This window comes from Varanus komodoensis, unplaced genomic scaffold (assembly GCF_004798865.1).
Source record: "Varanus komodoensis strain SLA01 unplaced genomic scaffold, ASM479886v1 scaffold81, whole genome shotgun sequence".
NCBI classification, from domain to species: Eukaryota; Metazoa; Chordata; class Lepidosauria; order Squamata; family Varanidae; genus Varanus; species Varanus komodoensis.
In genome coordinates, this window is record NW_025336495.1 from 2,468,003 (window position 1) to 2,488,072 (window position 20,070).

At 52.1% G+C, this 20,070-nt stretch overlaps 1 protein-coding gene across 1 annotated transcript; it reads left to right on the plus strand.

Moving 5' to 3' along the window:
• Window positions 1–6,405: 6,405 nt before the first annotated feature.
• On the plus strand, window positions 6,406–19,765 carry HSPB1 (heat shock protein family B (small) member 1). Its single transcript, XM_044456156.1, has 5 exons — window positions 6,406–6,420; window positions 9,117–9,123; window positions 9,705–10,152; window positions 18,102–18,165; window positions 19,381–19,765. The coding sequence occupies exons 3-5, from the start codon at window positions 9,750–9,752 to the stop codon at window positions 19,568–19,570; spliced, it is 657 nt and encodes a 218-aa protein (XP_044312091.1). The 5' UTR covers window positions 6,406–6,420; window positions 9,117–9,123; window positions 9,705–9,749; the 3' UTR covers window positions 19,571–19,765.
• The last annotated feature ends 305 nt before the right edge of the window (window positions 19,766–20,070 follow it).

A 20,070-nucleotide genomic window follows, 5' to 3' on the forward strand; every position in this document is an offset into this window, starting at 1 on the left:
TGATTCCTCTCCCTGGTCTTTACCGGCCTCCCCATTTTTGTAAGTGCTTGTGAACAAGGACTTCAGTCCAAAGACTTGAAAAAATCCTTTTTTCTCCTGCTGACTCGTGTGTGCAATCGCCACCATTGTGTTGCTTGGCTTTCCAAAAGCTGCTCGCCTCTGGCGAACGATGGTTTGGTGCCAGGCAAGTCACGGGGGTTGCAACATTGGCCTCTTCATACCCACCTCCCTTTCGTGGCCCCGGAGGAGGGAAAGAACCAACAAGCCTGTGATGGAGAGAGGAAGCTGCTGGCTGCATCAGGGAAAATTCAGTCTTCCTAGAGTTCTTTCCTCATCTCTGCAAACCAGAGGTAGCAAACCAGAACAAACGATTCTGTAGACAATCTCTCTCTCTCGGTCTCTCTCACCCCCCTCCCTCCCTCTAATTTTCTTCCTCTGGATCGTGAGTTACGCTGTAGATTCAGTGAGCTGATTCAATTATAATAAAATATACAATATATATATTGTAAAGGGATCTCTCTGGTGGAAGAGAGTCTTTGCTTGATGTTTATGATGGTGGAGGAGGAAGAAAGACGGTGCTTTTGAATGAGCTTCTGGTCCAGTCCCTGCCAACTTCTCCCGGTGGGGTTGGGACAACTCCCTGCCTGAAGCCCTGGCCTAGGTGGACATGGGTTTGACTCAGTCTAAAGCAGCATCCAATGTTCCTGGTTCAATCAGCCCTTCATTCATAGTCATGAGGACTAGAATCTTCCTTCAGTTTGCTGAAGAAAGAGGGGAAGCAGGAAGAGAGGAAGAAACGGAGTTCAGTGGTAAATCCCCTGCTTTGCACACAGAAGCTGCCAGGTTCACTTCCCAGCAGCATCTCCCAGTTGTGCTGGGAAAATTTCTTCCTGAAAGCCCGGAGAGCTGCAGCTGCTGCCTGCCTGTGTTGGCAGCACTGGCCTAAATAGTTAGATGGATTTATTCTTCGTAAGACACATCATCATCATTATTGGTGCTGCTCCTGCCACCGCCACTGCCCCGCGTGTGGCCACTTGCATATCTTGCAAACAGAGGGCAGAAGACTTTCAGAAAATGCACACCGGTGCTTTGGAAGCATCATGTGCATGTGGGGGATTTACTGCCCATCTTTTCCCTCCACGGTGCCTGTCTTTCGCCATGTCCCCGAAAAGCTCTTGTAGGAAATAAGGCACCGCAGCCCTTCGATGGGCACCGCTAGGGAACCGAGGTGCAGAAGCCCACACTGGGGGGCTGGATCTGTCCCTCTGGGACGGTCACCCGGCCTTCCTGGCTCCTCGGCAGTTTTTAGCCAATTCTAAAAGCCCGGAAAGACTCTCCGAAGGTTGTACACTGGAAACAAGAACTTTGAGCTAATATAGACCAGGACTTTCTGGGGGGGGGATTTTCGCTGCACCCCTTTTGCCGTCGGCCCACCAGCCACTGGAACATGGACGCCAAGAGCAGATCTGATGGGAATTTGCACTTTGCAGACTGTCAGGAGCTTTTCAGCCCCTTGTCTGGTGAATGCACCAAGGTGTTTCGATGCATTGGTGCAAATTTGCACGTCTGAAAACGCACGGATTGCACCGAACACATCCCTCCAAAATAGGCAAGTTTCCCCCCTACACACGTGCATTTTCTCACTTTCATTTATGGAGGGGAATCCCAATGTTTAGCCAGTGTTGTTTTTAATTGCTGTTGTTTTATTCCCCTGCAACTAAATTTGGATCAGATTAGGGACAGGAAAAGGAAAAAATGGTCTGCAGCTCTGTAGAATTCACACGACTCAGGAAAAGCTGATCTGCTATGAAATTGCAAGTCAGATTCAAAGAGATCCAAACCCGGTTAAATCGTTGCTGATTTCTAGCTGGAATCAGCATCCCAAAGTGCAAAGTGCTTTGGAAACAGCTGGGGGTGGCTCTGCAGCACCAGCGCTAACTCCTGGAATGATCCCACAGTAGAATTGACCTGGGGGCGGGAGCATGGGCAAGGTGCCCCCCCACCCCCAAGCAGGGTGCCAGCTAATGAGAATCCCCTCAACTTGCTAGTCCTCCTCATGGCCACCTCCTGACGACCCTCCCCCACCCCCCGAAGGGAAAAGGGGGGGGGGGGGAGAGACAAAGGAACATGGGGTGCTGTGGTGCCCTGCCCAGCCACCACACTGAGCAGCTGGAGCCCCAAGGAGAGGCTGGGCCAGCCCCCCAAAAACGCCTCACATTTTTTGTTTTGTTTAGTTGCTAAGTCACGCCTGGCCCTTCACGATCCCATGGACAACTTTCCTTCAGGTTCTCCTGTCCTCCACCTTCCCTCAGAGTCCGCCCAAGCCCACACCCACCACCCCAGGGACCCCATCCAGCCACCTCATCCTCTGCCGTCCCCTTCTCCTTTTGCCCTCAATTGTTCCCAGCATCAGGCTCTTCTCCAGGGAGTCCTTCCTTCTCATTAGGTGGCCATTAGTTGAGTTTCATCTTCAGGATCTGGCCTTCTAAAGAGCAGCCAGGGCTGATCTCCTCCAGGACTGACCGGTTTGATCGCCTTGCGGTCCAAGGGACTCGCAGGAATCTCCTCCAGCACCACAATTCAAAGGCCTCAATCCTTCGGTGCTCAGCCTTCCTTATGGTCCAGCTTTCACAGCCATACATTGCAACTGGGAAAACCATAGCCTTGACTGTACGCACTTTTGTTGGCAGGGTGATGTCTCTGCTTTTTAGTGTGCTGTCTAGAGTTGCCATAGCTTTCCTCCCCAGGAGCAAGCATCTTTTAATTTCTTGGCTGCAGTCCCCGTTTGCGGCGATCTTGGAGCCCAGGAAAAGAAAATCTGTCACTACCTCCATTTCTTCCCCATCTATTTGCCAGGAAGTGAGAGGACCAGATGCCATGAACTTAGTTTTCTTAATGTTGAGTTTCAAGCCAACTTTTGTGCTCTCGTCCTCACCCACATCAAGAAGCTCTTTAGTTCCTTTTCACTTTCTGCCATGAGAGTGGTATCATCTGCATATCTGAGGTTGTTGATATTTCTCCAGGCAATCTTAATTCTGACTTGTGATTCATCTAGCCTGCCTTTCTCTTGATGTGCTCTGCATACAAGTTAAATAGGCAGGGCGACAGTGTACGGTCTTGCTGTACTCCTTTCCCAATTCTGCAGCAATCAGTTGTTCCATGGCCAGGTCTCACTGTGGCTTCTTGACCCACGTGCAGGTCAAGGCCTCCCGAAACGACCCTCCAAAGCGCGCATCCTTTCCCCCACCTTCAGCAGATTTTCTTTTCTGCTGCCCCCACAAAGCGCAGCCCATCAGCAAACCTGGCGCCTGCCCAGCCCAGCCCGGGAAGCCACCCTCTGTACAGCCGACCCGGGCACCGCTTCGCGCCCCCTTCTTCCCCGCCAAGCGAGCGTCCGGCCGGCAGGGGGCGCCCCAAGGCAGCGCCGCCGCGGCGTCCTGGGGTTCTCCCCCCTCCCGCCCCCCCGCGGCTCACCCGCAGCCTCCCGTCACGCTGCACTATCGCTGCAGCTGGCGGGTCGGCGCGCTGCGTAGCAGATGGGACCTGCCACTCTCCGGGAAGCCTGGTGAAACCAGAGCGAGGGAGGAGAGCCCCTCGCCGACACACGTCCCCCACGCGCCTCGACGGGCGCGCTGATCTGTGCCGGCCCTGGAGCCACGGGGACCGCTCCCCCTCCACCTGAAGGTCAGCGGGACGTGGCCACGTCCACAGCCTGGCTTGCATTTCTCTCTGGGGGGCCCCATCCCGCCCCCATGTAATGCAGACCCCTGGCTCGGTGCCCTGCTCTGAACCTGGAAAGAGCAACACCAGCCAAGACTCAGGACACCCTCCCTGTTAATCTAAGCACTGTATGGGGTAGCCAAACACAAGCCTTTGAGTGGGTGGCCACCCTTCAGGGCAAGCTGCTGCGCTCCAGCCCCACGGGCCAAGCCCCCCCCCCCCCCCGGTCTGGCACCATCTGTGTTGTGAGGGGGTGTCACATGGAGGTGGGCAGAGACCAAGCTCAGGGAACCCAGGTTCCATTCGGATGCCAGGAAGCACCTCCTGACAGTCGGGACCCCAAGGGGGTGGAATGGGCTTCCCCGGGAGGTGGTTGAGGCCCCATCGGTGCGGGTGTTCAAGGATAGGCTGGACGTCCACATGGTGGGCATGTCGTGAGCGGAGCCGGCTGGAGCTGGGGGTCAGACTAGATGGCCCGGGAGACCCCTTTTGCCTCACTCTGTTTCTATGTTTCTATGTGTTGTAAGTTTCAAGGGCTGGAGGGGCTTCTTTGGAGGCTGCCATGGGGAGGAGAGGGCAGAGGCCACTCACTTCATTTTGGCCACTTCGCCTGGATCTGTGCACCCTTTGCGTCGCTCATTTTATTCCCGAATGCCCATTTGGCAAAATATATTTCCCCAAACGAAAGGCAGTAGAGCCGGGGGGAGGGCATGGGGGGTGCTACAATGCCTCCTTGCCAAAAGCAGACCTTTGCAAGCCCCTTATCTGGAAATCTCCTCTCCAAACGTTCCACTTGCCCTGCTTGCAACTGGGTGGAATTTCTAGGAACAGGAAGAAGGACGGGAGCTTATTTTTCTGACTGGCTCCAATGTTCTGCTTAATTAACTCATTAATTAATTTGGGAATGTCTCTGCCACTCCACAACTAAACCGATGCTAGAGCATTGAGCAACATAAGAATGAAACAACGCATTAAAAGTGAGGTATCTACAAACCTGCGGCTGTTTACACCAGCAAGACTTCCTGCGATACAAATGTTTTTCATGAGGCCCCAGAAACAACGCTCTGTTGGTGCCTGCCCGGCCTCCAGAGGCGGGGAGTTCCACAGAAAAGGGGCCACTGCTGTGAAGGCTCTTCTCGGGTGGATTCCCCCCCCCCCCCCCCCCGATACAGGTGGGACCCCAGAGCATCTCGCCTCTAGCAGCACAGGTGCTGGCGACCCCAAGAACAGATTGCTGCGGTCTGGTCAGTGTGGGGCTGCCCCACAACTGCTCCGGAAGCTGGAGTGGTGCTGAACGCAGCAGCCTCTGCTGGTGTCTGGACCCACGCCTTTCCAGCAAGCAGCTCCTTGGCTGACAGAATTGCACTGGCCACCCGCTCACCCCTGGGCCGGGTGTGGGATTGGGTTGTTAGTGTGCATAGCTGTGAGCAACTTGGGGGCAGCCTCCTCCCTGAGCTCCCCCGAAGCCGTTCTCCCCACAGCTCTGCAAGGACCTTTGGCCCGGAGGAAGCTCACCAGGAGCAGAGGCCATGAGGGCAACTCTTCTGGAGAGCCACCATTTCCAGTGGGACCTTGGGGCTTCTGGCCTCAGCGGCCCCCTTCACCCCCTGTCAGCCCCACCCCTCTGTGGAGGCTTCTCCTCAGAAAACAAGGCTCCAGGAAGAGACCCGCCTGGGCCATAGTCCAGGACGCCGGCAGCAAAAGGCCGAGATCCTGGCTGGGCATGGAGTGCCCACCCCCAGAAAATGATCAGTGGTCTCCTCGTGAGCGGGACCTTTGCCAGAGGACCCAGGATGGAGAGCAGCAGAGCGCTGGGTTGAGATGAGGGAGCTCCAGTTGGGTAAGTCCCCTGTTCCAATCTAACTGTGCCCAAAACAGCAACAAGAGTTGGGAATCGTTGCCCTGTAACCCGCACCCCAGCTTTTCCAACCATGCTGCTTGTTCGGATGCTGTGCTTTTTAATTAATTTATTTATTGTTATTTATTGAAAGAACTCGGAGTGGCTTCCATCATTATCCTCAACTCTTGCTCTCAGTCTTATCCTCAGAACTACAACCCTGTGAGGTAGGTCATGCTAAGAGTCTGGGGCTGGCCCAAAGTCACCCAGTTGGCTCGAAGGCCAAGCGGGGTCTCGAACCTGGACCGCCCGAGTCCCAGCCCTGGGCTCTTAAGCACTGCACCACGATGCCTCTCACACTTGACCTGGTCCCCCCCTCAGACCCAGCTCCTGGGTCAGTGCTGCATTTCTGGCCTCTGCCGGCCGTTGTGTACCTGGTTTGTCCCCACACTGAGCCCGGCCCATCAATGGCAGGACAGTTCTGGGCCACCCAAGTGCTCAGCTCCCCTTCCTACGGGAACTCGCTTCACCGGCTGACTACGGCCCTGGTCTCGGGCTGCACGAGGGAGATGGGGGTCGTGATCCGGCGGCTCTGCGGGGCTCCACGTTGGCCGGCATTTGTGCTGGCTAGCAGTAGAGGCTTCTCTTAATGCCGTTCTTTATGCAGGACAAACAGACCCATCCATGACCAAGCAGTGCTTGCATCCTGAAGGTGCCACAGTGAACCCGTTTTCTGAGGCGTACCTCCTCCTCGGGGCATCGCTAGCCCTGACTGCAATCACGATTATTGGAGCAAGTGAAACAGATACGGAGAAGGAGAAGCCCCCCCACTCCGGGAAGGAGAAGGCCTGCTGCTGAGCTGCGTAAATACAGCCTGGAGCCAAACGCATCTAAGGGCAGTGCTGGCCTTCAGGGCTCTCCAGGGGGGCAGAGACTTTGCACCTGACTCCGGGCAGCTGCCAGAGCCGTGACTGCATCTCTTTTTGCTAGGGCTGCCCCTGCAAGGAAAGATCCCAACTGTTGGGCTTGCTGTGAAAAGAGACAAGGGACAGCAGAAAGATCGAGTGGCAGAGAATTTTGTAGGATGCAGAGGAAGGAAGGAAGGAGGGCGTTTCTCTCCCTGTCTCACCAAGAGGTCGTCTGTAAAGTTGCTTGGTGGGAGATTCAGGACAGATCAAAGGAAGGAAGAGAGCCGGCTTGGGGCCATGGTTCAGAGCGTGCAACTGGGACTCAGACGACCTGGGTTCGAGTCCCCGCTCAGCCATGGAGCCAGCTGGGTTACTTTGGGCCAGGCACAGCCTCTCAGCCCAGCCTCCCTCACAGGGTTGCTGTTGCAGGGAGAAGATTGAGAGCGGCAGGAGGAGAATGATGTCAGCCACTTTGAGCTCTTTGTAAGAAAAGGCGGGATATAACGCTAATAAATACATCAATAAATAAGGATGTCTTCACACAATGCCTAGTTAAACTGTGGAATTCACTGCCACAAGAAAAGTGATGGCCCTCAGTCCAGATGGCTTTAACAGAGGTTTGGACAATCAAGGTTACTAGTCCTCATGACTCTAGGCTACCTCTAGCATGGGAGGCAGTGTGCCTCTGTACACCCATGGCTGGGGAACATGCGGCATCTCTGCCCTGTTTGGGGTTTCTGTGTGGACCACTGGCCTCTGGTCCAGCTGGGTCTTGGTTGTCATCTTCATACCTGAAGTAAAGGGCTGCATCCTGCTCCACTGAGGTGGTGCGGGATGCTGAGCCCGGCTGGCCCAAGATGGAACAGCACCTCCCGCTGCTGTACTCACACACAGTTCCATATTGCCAAGCCCAGCCAAGCTATTTTGGCAGTCAAAGCGGAAGCCCCCCAGATATCTTTCCCTCTCTGGGCGCCAGAGTCCAAGTGCGAGAAATGACAGAGGTCACCCTCGGCTGCGCTTTCAAGATGCTCCAAAGATCTCCCTCCCTCCCTCCACCGTGCTAGCGATAGCCCACTCAAACCCACAGGATGGATGAGCCGTGTGAACCAGGTTGACACGTCTCTTCCAGGCTAGAAGCCAGAGGCAAGGAATGTCCCGGAGAAACACAGAGTTCCTGCCTCGCAGGGTTGATTTTTGCACGGCCTCTTACTCATCAGGCCTCTCCTGGCCCCATGACTCACAGGCTCCCAGGAGGGTGTGGAAGGTCGCTTTCTCCTTCCATCCTTCCTCCTTCCATCCCCTCCACTTTGCCCTGAGGTCTGGTCCTCACCTGTGCACCCCCAAGGCACAGCTGTGTGGTACCTGTTCAGAGGCAGCCTTAGCGCAGAAAGCCAGGGAGGTGTAGTGGTTAGAGTTGGACCCAGTCCTGGGAGCTCTCAGTCCTAGCCCCTGCTCAGCCACGGAGCTCACTGGATGACGTCCAGTCAGTCCCTGACTCTCAGCCTGACCTACCTCACAAGATTGTTGTAAGGCTGACATGGAGAGAACGTTCTCCTGGATGGCTGTATGGGGCTTTGAGACACTGCAACCCTCTTTGTTGCAATGGACTGGTTGTTCCCAACTTTCTCTGGCTGTTTGGGACTACAGCTCCCATCACCCCTGACCATTGGCCATGGTGGCTAGAGCTGATGGAAAACAGAGAGCAGAACATCCAGGTAGGCAGCAGGTGGGTGAAGGCTGCCGCAGGCCCTCTGGAAGCAGGACTCGGCCCAGTGGCATCATCAGAACGTTGAGAACCAGAATTTCGTTCTGCTCATGCTAATTTGCATTCATGCTAATGCGCATAGGGACTAATGCACGTCTGTTAAGGAGAGCCAGGGCTAATGTGCAAGAGCCGGGGGGGGGGGGCTGCAGAAATTCCCCCCCCATGCAAAAAACTGGTCTGTGTGTCTGTTGACTCTAAAAAAGCAGAACACATAGAATCAGGACTCATGGGAATGCGTTTGGGGTCTTGCCAACATCCTAAATCTTGGCCCGCGGTGGAGTGGATGCTGACAGACTGAGAGAGCAGAGGAAACAGCCCCCATTCAAAGAAAAGGACTCATTTTGCTGAGATCCTATACGCTAATTTATACTGAAGAGCCGCAAATCTGGCTGTATGCTAGGCAGGGCCTCGCACCTGGTGGGCCAAAGAGTGCGCAGTGCTGTTCACTTTGCCAAAGGAAGGCTATTACTCTAGAGTAGGATCCCCAACCTGATGTTCTTTGGAGGTTTCAGACTTCAGCTCCTACCATCCCCAGCCAGCATGACCAAAGATCAACTGCTGGGAAGGACAGCCCAAACACCGAGTGGGAGCCTGGTTTACGAAGTCTGTCCCAGAAAAGAAAAAAACATTCCTTATTTCTGTGTGAACGTACTGCACCTGTGTATGACCCAACTCTGTCGCTTGCCTGGGGGGTTTTGAACCCAAATCGAGGAGCTGATCTTTAGCCCGTGTGGTCTGGAACTGGATATCCTAGAGATACGCAGAGTTTACGATCTGGTAATGCACCCCTGATCCAAGCTCTGCCGTAGCAGGAAGCCAGCTCGATTTCAGCAAGAAGCAGGGTCTTTTTGGTGGTGGCCTCTAGCTCAGAATGCTTTTCCATGAGCTGCTCAGTTGGCTCTCTCCCCAAAGCAAGGGGGAAATGGATACTTTTGATCCTACTGTTCGCTTGATAGCGCTGAAGCAGGCACACTGCTTGGCTTTACTCGTTTAATGGGATTCAAGTTGCCTGGTGCTTTGCATGCTGAAAAGTCAGCTAGACTAGTTAAGCCAATAAGCCACCAGCTGCATCAAAGAGCGCTCCAGCCATTCACACATGGAGGCTCCCAAGTTTGGGGATTATAGGCCAGGAAAGGGGAAGAGATCTTTCTCCATTCGGGAAAGGCTCCCAAAATAAGTTTCATCCTCAAGTCGTCCTGAATTTATTTTCAGGCTGCTGAGCTCAAAATCCGGCCCTGGTTTCAGTCCCGTGAGACTCATTCTCTATTTCCACCCGCTCCCGTTCTTGACCCCCTTCTCCTGACCCCCAGAAGGCCGCCCGGGAGGGGGATGACAAACGCAAAAGAGAATGCCCCCGAGACCTGGACCATAGTCATCGGGTTCCGCCAGCCAAGCGTAATTTCCATTAATAGAAATCTGGCATTCTTGTCCAAAAATAGACATTTGTTCGCTGATAAGGGCCAGCTGCTGCTAGTTGCTCTGTGCAGACAGTGGCTGGACGGAGGCGCCGGGGCTGAGCATGTCGGAACGCCAAGTTCCCTTCACTTTCCTCCGCAACCCCAGCTGGGACCCGTTCCGGGACTGGTACCGGGGCAGCCGGCTTTTCGACCAGTCTTTCGGGATGCCCCTTATCCCTGAGGACTGGTACAAGTGGCCGGCAGGGACCACCAGCTGGCCGGGCTATGTGCGCCCCATGCTCAGCACCAGCCCTGAGCCCGTGGTGACCAGCCCAGTCCCCGTCCCCGTCGCCGCGTCGCCAGCCGCCAACCCGGCCTACAGCCGAGCACTGAGCCGCCAGCTCAGCAGCGGCATCTCTGAGATCCGGCAGACATCCGAGAGCTGGAAAGTGGCACTGGACGTCAACCACTTTGCCCCTGAGGAGCTGGTGGTGAAGACCAAGGACGGCGTGGTGGAGATCACCGGTAGGTGGGGGCGGGAAGGCGTGGGCACCCAGCTCTGCCCCTTTGAACCGATACACCCAAGGGAGGCTAGGTGGGGCTGGCAAAGACCAGCACCCCAAACCCTTTCCTGCCCCCGCGAGTCTCCCGGATGTGCGGGGTGCCTGCATGCATGTCTGTGCCTGTGAGAGTTTCTGTGGGGGCTGACCCAGACGGAGAGGCTGACCCAGATGGGAAAGTGGTCCTGAGAAGGAAGGAGCCGGCTGCTGGGAGGGGGGCAGGAATGAGAAGGAGGTTGTCTCCAGGGGCTGCACCAAGGCAGGGGCTCAAAACCCCCCGTGGCTGCTTGTGCCAGGGGTTTCTATTCCTTGAACTTGGGGGGCTCTTTAATTAAACTAGGAAGCAGGCTTGCTGCAAAGGAGCCTTCTGCTCCACACCCCACCCCAGCCATGCCATCTTTGCTCGGGTTCAAAAGAGTGCTTTTGGAACCAGGGGTGCCCACGCCATGGGCCGACAGGTGAATGTGCAGGGGCATTGTGCATTGATGCACCTTGAATGGGCATCAACGGATGACATGGGCATCAGTGTGCAGTGGACAGCTGCAATCAAAAGAATTCCTTACTGGGTCAGAACAATGGAGCATCTCTCTGCCTGTCTGTTTAATGTATCCCGCTTTTTTCCTTGCAAGAGAATAAAGATGCACCAGGCTCAGAAGGTTGGGGACCTCTGGTTTTAGGGCGTTGGGGTCAAAGCCCAGCTCTGCCTCATGCTTAGATGGCCCACTCCGTTTCTATGTTTTGTTTTTTGGGCAAGAGACTGGCTACACCTCCCATGGAAGCCATATTGTGGCAGTGTCCAATGCGGGTTCTGAAATTTCCCAAAGGGACCAAAAAGGTTGTTCACCTCACTGACCTGTGAACTGAAACTTGGTTATCCTTCCAAAACCACACGCCTCCAAATTCACCAGTGCAAAAGTGATACAGGGAGCACACACAAAAATACACACATGAGTGAAGGTAACGTTCCAAAATACATTGTATTGGGAACATTGCTTGAAAATGTGCATTATCATTATTTTCATTTCTATACTGTGCCTTAGCCAAAGCACTCTGGGTGGTTTATTAGAAGAAATGTATACAAAAAAGCTTACAGATTTTCTTGTAAATTAAATTAAATTTTCATATCAATTACCAATTTTAATGTAAATTAGTTTAAAAAATTAAATCCTATGATTTCAAGATGAACCAACTTGAGACTGGAAAATTATCAAAGTTCAGGAGAAAACAATTTTAAGATCAGGAAAATGAGAAAATGAAAGAAAAGGGAACAGTTTATTTATTTATTTCATTGAATCATGGAATAGTAGAATTGGAAGGGACCATGAAGGCCATCAAGTCCAGCCCCCTGCTGTTGCAGGACACCAAGTCACACCATCCCACTCAGGTGGCTGCCCAGTTTCTTTTTGGATGCCTCCAGTGTGGGAGAGCCCCCCACCTCTCTGGGCAGCTGGTTCCACCATCGTGTTGCTCTGACTGTGAGGAAGCCTCTCCTGATGCCCAGCCTGAATCTGGGTTGCCGCAGCTGGAATTGATTGCTCCGTGTCCTGCACTCTGGCATCAGCAAGAGGAGATCCCGACCTTCCTCCTTGTGACAGCCTTTGAGGTCCTTCTAGAGGGAGATCATGCCCCCCTCGCCCAGCCTTCTCTTCTCAAGGCTGAACAGGCCCAGTTCCCCCAGTCCCTCCTCACAGGGCAGCATTTCCAAACCCTCATCATTTCCCATTTCATTAGCATAACACCCTCATAATGATGTACAGAGATTCGCCCATCCCTAGCGGTAAGCACCATCCCTTGAGAACAGGATATTTCTTGCTATATTATTATTATTATTATTATTATTATTATTATTATTATTATTATAACATTTCTATGCCGCCCCTTGCCGAAGCCTCGGGGCGGCTTACAACACAATAAAATACATTGAAATACAATAGAACATAATAAATTACCACTAAATACAAAAATACAAAAATAACTGAGGTACAAACATAATAATATAAAATTAAAATTAACAGTATAAAATAAGTAAATAAAGAAGATAGGAGGAGAAAAGAGAAGGAAGAAGAAGTTGCCCTGGCCAGATCATATATTTTAACAATTAAAATGACGTTTAAATAAAAAGGTCTTTACCTGGCGCCGAAAAACCAGTAATGACGGTGCCAGGCGGACCTCTTTGGGGAGTGAATTCCATAGGTTGGGCGCCACCGCAGAGAAAGCCCTCCTCCGAGTACTTACTCTCCTAATCTCTTTCATGGAGGGTTCCCGGAGAAGGGCCTCTCCCGCAGATCTCAAAGGGCGGTCGGGCATATATGGACGTAAGCGCTCGTTCAGGTAGCCAGGACCCAAGCCGTTTAGGGCTTTATAGGTCATAACCAACACCTTGAATTGGCCCGGGCTTCAATGGGAAGCCAGTGAAGCTGACGGAGGACTGGAGTCATGTGAGCATAACGCCCCGTCCCCGTCAGCAACCTGGCAGCTCTATTTTGCACCAATTGAAGTGTTCGGACCGTCTTCAGGGGAAGCCCCACGTAAAGCACGTTACAGAAGTCTAGGCGGGAAGTCACCAGTGTGTGTGTCACCGTCGCCAGGCAGTCGTACTCCAGGTAGGGGCGTAGCTGATTAATCAGCCGAAGCTGAAGGAAGGCGCTCCTCGCCACCACTGTCACCTGAGCTTCCAAAGAAAGCTCCAGGTCGAGGAGCACTCCCAAGCTGCGGACCTTATCCCTAAGAGGGAGTGTTGCACCATTCAGGACCAGGTCAAATCCACCCTCTCCGAAGCCCGATCTTGTCTGGATTGAGTTTCAGTTTATTGGCCCTCATCCATTCCATTACCTCGGCCAAGCACCGGTTCAGCACAGCCACTGCCTCACCTGGATTAGTGGAAAACGAGAGGCAGAGCTGGGTATCATCAGCGTATTGATGATGCCGCAGCCCACACCTCCTGATGACCTCTCCCAGCAGTTTCATATAGATGTTAAATAGCAAAGGGGATAGAATGGAGCCCTGTGGTACTCCATGGCATAGCTGCCATGGTGCAGAGACATAGTCCCCCAGCACTACCTTCTGGAATCGACCATTGAGATAGGAGCGGAACCACTGCAAAGCAGTGCCTCCGACCCCCAATCCCGCTAGCCTATCCAGAAGGATACCATGGTCGATGGTATCGAAAGCCGCTGAGAGGTCCAGAAGAACCAACAGGGATGCACTCCCCCTGTCCTTCTCCCTGCACAGGTCATTGTACAGGGCAACCAAGGCAGATTCAGTACCGTACCCGGGTCTGAAGCCGGACTGAAAAGGATCCAGATAATCAGTTTCATCCAAGAGTGCTTGGAGTTGTCCCACCACCAGTCGCTCCAACACCTTGCCCAGAAATGGGATGTTGGCCACAGGTCTATAGTTAGTGGCCATCTCTGGATCCAGTGACGCTTTCTTCAGGACCGGTCGTATTACCGCCTCCTTTAAAGGGGCAGGCACTCGACCCTCCCTCAGAGAAGCGTTAACCACTTCCAAGATCCAGGTCCCAATCCCATGCTTGGAGTTATTTATTAACCAAGACGGGCAAGGATCCAATAGGCAAGTGGTGGGACGTACTCGTCCAAGCACCTTATCCACATCATTGGGCCGCAATAATTGAAATTCCTCCAATAATTTTGGACCAGACGGTAGCATTGGCGTCTCCCCAGAAACCTCTGATTCATTAGTGGAGTCCAGCTCGTGACGAATCTGAGCGATTTTCTCCCTGAAATGCCTGGCAAAGTCGTCACAATGGGCCTTTGAGGGTGGCATCGGATCTTCCTTAGGACCCGGGCGAACCAGGCCTTGCACCACTCGAAAAAGCTCCGCCGGGCGGCATTGTGAGGAGGCAATGGAAGCGGAAAAAAACTTCTTTTTTGCCACCTTCACCGCCACAGCATAGGCCCGATAGTGGGCTCTCAAGTGTGTTCGGTCAGATTCATCCTGTGATTTCCTCCACCTACGCTCCAGTTGTCTCCCAACCCGCTTCATCGCCCTCAATTCAGGAGTATACCAAGGGGAAGAGCGGACTCTTCCCGGTGGGAGAGGACGCTTGGGAGCGATCGTGTCCACAGCCCTGGTCATCTCTCCGTTCCACAGTTCGACCAGAGCCTCGACAGGAGCACCAGTCTTGTCAGCCGGAAACTCCCCCAGGGCCTTCAGGAATCCATCCGGATCCGGGGGCGGGCCCATACAATCGGGTCCGCACTCTTATAGAGGGAGAGGCCGCTCTCGAGCACAAACCTCACCAGGAGGTGATCTGACCATGACAGGGGAGTCAAACATAAATTCCTCACCCTCAGGTCATATACTGCAAAGGTGGCTGTAAAGGTAAGGAAATAGACAGTTGTAATCTCAGGCTTAGAGTCAGCACAAAAGGAAAGGAGATTGAGACGGAAGAGTAATGAAGCAAATTCAGCACTAGATTTTTAGCTGTGTTGGGGCCCAAGTGCCTCCACTTCCAAATGAATCCCCCCAAATTTTGCTTGTCTGTTTCCTCTCCATCACCCCATAATATCAGGTGATGCTCCATGACACTGTCCATTTAAGACCTTTTTAGTTGCTTGAGGAAATGGAGATAAAAGGCCTTGCTGAACACAAAGGCAGCTTCATTGCACACTGTCTCCAACAGTGCTTGGATGCTCTGCAGAAGCTCACTGCCTGACTGCATGTCCTTGTTAGGATAGACTGCCTGCGACCTTGGAGGCTTCATTCTTTCTAGGACTAGTGGTCAGTTTCAGAATTTTTCATTGCTCAGTCATCATTCAACCAGGTGAACAATTCATTCAGTTTTGAAAATCAAATTTTACCTGTGTGTTGGGAGTAGCGAAGCCTCAACATAGATACTGACTGATCTGAACAGTCTCTGTTCAGTACTGGACACTTTTCTCTTCTTATTCTTCTTCTTAAACTCATCCCGTTTGATTTTAGAGTTTCAAACACAGTGCAAGCAGGTTTGCTCTGATGTCTCTCTCCAGTGCAATGAGCTAATTGCAAAGATGTTTGTGGTGCAAGGGGGCGGACGAAGAAGCCCACACAGCTCCAAAGTAGCCCTGTCCCACAACCCATGATGGATGTCTGATTAAAAATGAGGCAATCAGTCAGGTGCCAATTAGGTGACGCAGCAAGTTCAGAGACTTCCCAAATCACAGCCAGCTGGAGCCCTGTGCCAAAGCCCTGAATGTTCCCATTCTGCAAGGTACTGGGTTCTACCACTTTCTTCCCCAACCTTTCTCCACTCCCCTCTCCAAAATATGATGCATCATTGCCGATGGAGGGATATTTATGCCTTTTCTGGAGGGGTCGCCATGTTACGTTTGCGGCAGGCTGAGCCACTGAAGAATCCTGTCGCTCTGTCAGGACTGACAAATGTGTGACCTTATCCAGCTATTCATCAGGCAGTCTTCAGGATGCCACAGGACTCCGGGCCAGGTCATCGAGGGTTTATCTTGCGCTCCATTTCCTTGCCCTTCTGGAGAGATCTGATGGTGGAGAAAGGAACCTTTCCCATGTACGGCCTCTGTTTATGCCGCACCACTGGCAGCCGTGGTGGCTCCCCCTCCCCCACAATTCATCATTATCTGAAATATTAAGGAGTGTATCACGCTCATATATAGATTAATGTGTGGCAGGCAGGGCAGGGTGGGAGCTGAAGAAAGCATGGCTGAAGAAAAGGGAGGAGAACGGAGGTGCTAAATTTCTATAAATAACTGAGCTGTCATCACCACACACAGAGACATAAAAAATAACAGCCCAAGTGATGAATGTTGCCAACTAACCAGCAAAACCACTGCTCTGGCATGCTTCTCCGCCTAAAAAGAAGCAAGATCTAGCAAAACATAGAAACAGCACGAGTCAGAGGGGGTCTCCTGGGCCATCTAGTCTGACCCCCAGCTCCAGCCGAAATCAGGTCCCTTCTCAGCCCTGGCAACCCGCTTCATCAAGGTGCCTTTAAAACAGGGGCACACGATGCTGGCATTCGGACCCATTTCAGCTGAACAAGGTTCTGCAGCATTTCCATTCTGGTGAGCAGCAAAGGGCAGGACTGAATTATTTCCCCCTGGTGTCAACATGTGTGCTCTTTCGGGGTGTTCTGCCATTTGCACGCACAGAAAACAGGATCCTGACCTTTGCGCAACTGGTATGGTTACAAAAAAGGCAATCTTGTACATGGTCCGCGTCTTGCTCATCATCGCGCTGCTCAGTAACGCCGCTGAGGCATGTAATCCAGGGCAAACTGCTTTGCCAGTGCCCCCCTCTCCACACGAAGCCCCCTTCCCAACTTGGGAGAGACCTTGCTACGTTCGTCCCCTGCTTTGCTCAGCCATGGCTCTTGGATGGGTGCAGGGCTTGCCCACTTACAAAGGGGCGACTGTGGTGCGCCCTGCTGGCTCGTGAAACAAGGAGTTTCCAGAAGGCAAACAGTGGAAGCTGAAAGAAAAGCAACTTGGCCAAGAAACTCAATTCAAGGCACAGTGAGAGCTGAGCTCACAAGCAGAAAACTCCTCTTTTGAACCCAAATAAAGTTGGCCCTGGGTGGAGCATCCCAGCCTCCCTATAGTTTAATTAAAGAAACAAACAACCAAAAAATCCTTACAATTAAAGTCAAGAGGAGGAGAGAACTTGGTGGGCAGCAAGAGAAGTGTCCATGAGCGCCACGTTGGAGACCTCAGACTTAGACAACTGCAACACCCCCTTTGCAAAAAGTTTCAAAGTTGAACCTATCAGTCTGGGGCGAGCTGCACTGGCTGGGTTCTGACAAGGGCTGAATATGGGTTGAATGTGGGCTATCAGGTCATCTGAACCCAGCCATGATAACAACCAGGGTTTGTTCCCCGTGAACAACCCAGGGCTCGCAACTCAGCAACAAGCCACGGGTGCTTAGCCTTGGCTTTTTCGAGCAGCCGGGTTCTGGCATGACCTGGCCCAGTGACAACCCACACTCAGCCTATGCTCTTGTTGCCTGAACCCAGTCAATATAGCAGAACAGCTGGGCATGCCTCGGAGCAGCAGGGGAGAAGGGATCTTCCTGGAGCCCCCCCCCCCCCCCATGGTGCTCATAATGCCTCTCGCATTTACCACCATGAGTGCTCATGTGCTCTTCTCGAGTGCTCTTCTCTGCTCATGTGTCATGCCGTGCATGCAGAGGGCAACCATGGCAAAGGGCTGAAGGGGCCCAAAGCTGTGCCCAACGGCTGCTTCTCCAGTTCTGGGAATTCTCCTCCTGGAAAGTCAGTGCTCAAATTGTTGTAACCCGCGGTGTTACAGATGAGACCAGAGACCGGATGGTAAAATAAAGAGGAGGTTTATTCCTGCGGCAGGGACCACATTCATAGAGGAATGCGGCCTCGAATGGAGTTGGAATGAAGGTTTTTATAGCTTCACAGTGAGTTTTCAGTAAATGGTAAACAATACAATCAGTTTTTGGCAGAAATCAGAACAATGGTGACAATGGGGAGTTACAGAATCACATAGCAGCAGTTAAGCAAGCGATATACAAAAGCAGATTTCGTTAGCAGTAAGTTTTAGCTTTTAATTTACACCTTCTAAGCAATCTTTGTCCATTACGGTGTAGGTAAGCTCTTTCCACTTTCTGAGGGGAATTCTCTGAGGCAGTTACTAGACATTTGAATGGGCTAGAGCTTAGGAGAGCTAAGCCTATCATGCATACCCTGAGACAGTTTGATTATTCTAGTGTTTGGCCTATCTGGAGCCCAGAGGAGTCATGCCTATCCTGAATGCCCTGAGAAAGCTGATAGATATTTCTATTATGTCAGGATCCTGGGGAGTCAGGCATAACAAAATGCCATGCGAGAGAATTCCCTGAATTCTCTCTCGTCCCTCGGAGTAGCACTGATCGGGCCGTAACAGTGTCCCTTCTCTCCTTCCTTCCTCTTCCAGGAAAACATGAAGAAAGACAGGACGAGCATGGCTACATTTCCAGGTGTTTCACGAGGAAATACACGTAAGACAATGAATGCTGAGGACTTCATCAGCTCACTTTCTGTACTGTAATTCAGACATCCGTTGTCCAGCCGACTGTCTTTTAAGGGCATTGTCACCAAGCGCCTGGTCTAGTATGTCCCCAGAGTTCCACTTCCTGCCTTGCATGCATTTTTTTCTGTCTACCAAAACATGCCACGTCAGGGAAAAAGTACTCCAGAAACTCCATAGGAATTGATGTGTGGAGTACTTTCATACCCCAAACATTCAGCCACAAAGAAGGAACAAAAGAAAGTTTGACCCAGATCATCAGAGTCTCTTTTGAAAGCTATGACTCTGAACTACAACTTCCAGGAAATAGAATTAAAATCAATTCAAGGAACACTTTTCTAGGTTCTTTTATTCTTTTAGTAGGCCAAACTATTGCTATGCAGAGAAAATGTCAATGGGTCAAAGGTTTTCAAATGCAGATTTTCTCATTTTACATGACCTCAGGAAGGATGAAAAGGCTGAAATGAGAGTGGAAAGCTATTTTTAAGTTGATTGAAAACTCCTGGGAGAAAACTTCAGCCAGAACCAAGGCTTTTCATATGTAGTCTTTTTTTTCATTCCTGGGGAATTTTCATTTGGGGTCAAAATTGACCCCAAATGCAACTAATGCTAGTTTCTAATTAATGCAGGATGTTAAATCAACCCTTCTTGTTTAACCTGCAAATCTGGATGGCTGTGCCTCTGGAGCGGATGTACATAGGTCTGCATTCTCAGGCATGGTTTTAGCTGTTTCTATTGACTTACGGTGGATCGCCCATTGCAAACCTTCAGATGACATGCCATAGTATTTGTTTTAACCTATGGACCAAATAGTCCCTTAACGTTTGCGCATCTTGTGCAGAGCATACTCCAGTGAACAGCTCCACTGTTTCAAAGTGGCCCAATCCACTAGAAAACTTGATGCGATTCAGCCCAGTTGCTTAAGACAAACCCTGAAAGATTTGTTGAAAAGGGGCTCACCTAGATCTTGGCGGCTGGTCTTAGACACCACAGTAACCCAGAATTGTGGATTGGGTGTGGGTTGTCATTGAATTGTGGGTTGTTGTTGAAACGTGGCTTGTGGTACTGCCTGAACGCAGCTACGCTAACCAGCCATGGCCTGCTAGCCCACAGTTCGCAACCCGACCAGAAACCGGGCGTGGCTTCTGCAAGGGTAGCCCTCCCATGGTCTGGCTTCTCTCTCCAGGCTTCCTCCTGGCATTGACCCAACGGTGGTCCGTTCCTCGCTTTCGCCTGATGGCACGCTGACCGTGGAAGCCCCGTTGCCCAAACCTGCCATCCAATCCGCCGAGATCAAGATCCCGGTCACCTATGAGACTCATGCCCAGATCCCTGCGGCAGAGGCCAAGAAGCCCGAAGAAGCGGCCAAGAAATAAACAGCACGTGGAGCGCTGCAGCTGCGGGCCGGGATGGTTCGACCCAGCTTTTGCGGGCCCCTTTGCGAGGCAGCGACGAAGATGAAGATCTCACGGGCCAGGAGTGGCCACCCGGCCATTTCTGTGGGCCCTGCATGACCTCACACCAAATTGGCCAAATTCACATTTTACAAATAAACACGTTTGAAAAGCTCAGTTTGACCTTTCTCTCTCAATTTTACTGAAAGCCCATGTGGTGCAGCGGTTAGAGTGCTGGATTGGGGCTCACGAGGTCCAATCTCCGTTCTGCAGTGGGTGAATTTTGGGCCAGCCTCAGACTCTCAGCTTAACCTCCCTTACAGGGCTGTTGTGGCATGGATTAAACGGAGAGGAGCAAAAGCTTCGAACCTGTCTTGGGTTCCTAGCAGGAGGAGCAAAGGCGGAATACAAATGCAACATTAGAATAACACTGATCTGCATTCTGCCCGTCCCATGACTTGGCACGCCAGGTTGCAACGGAA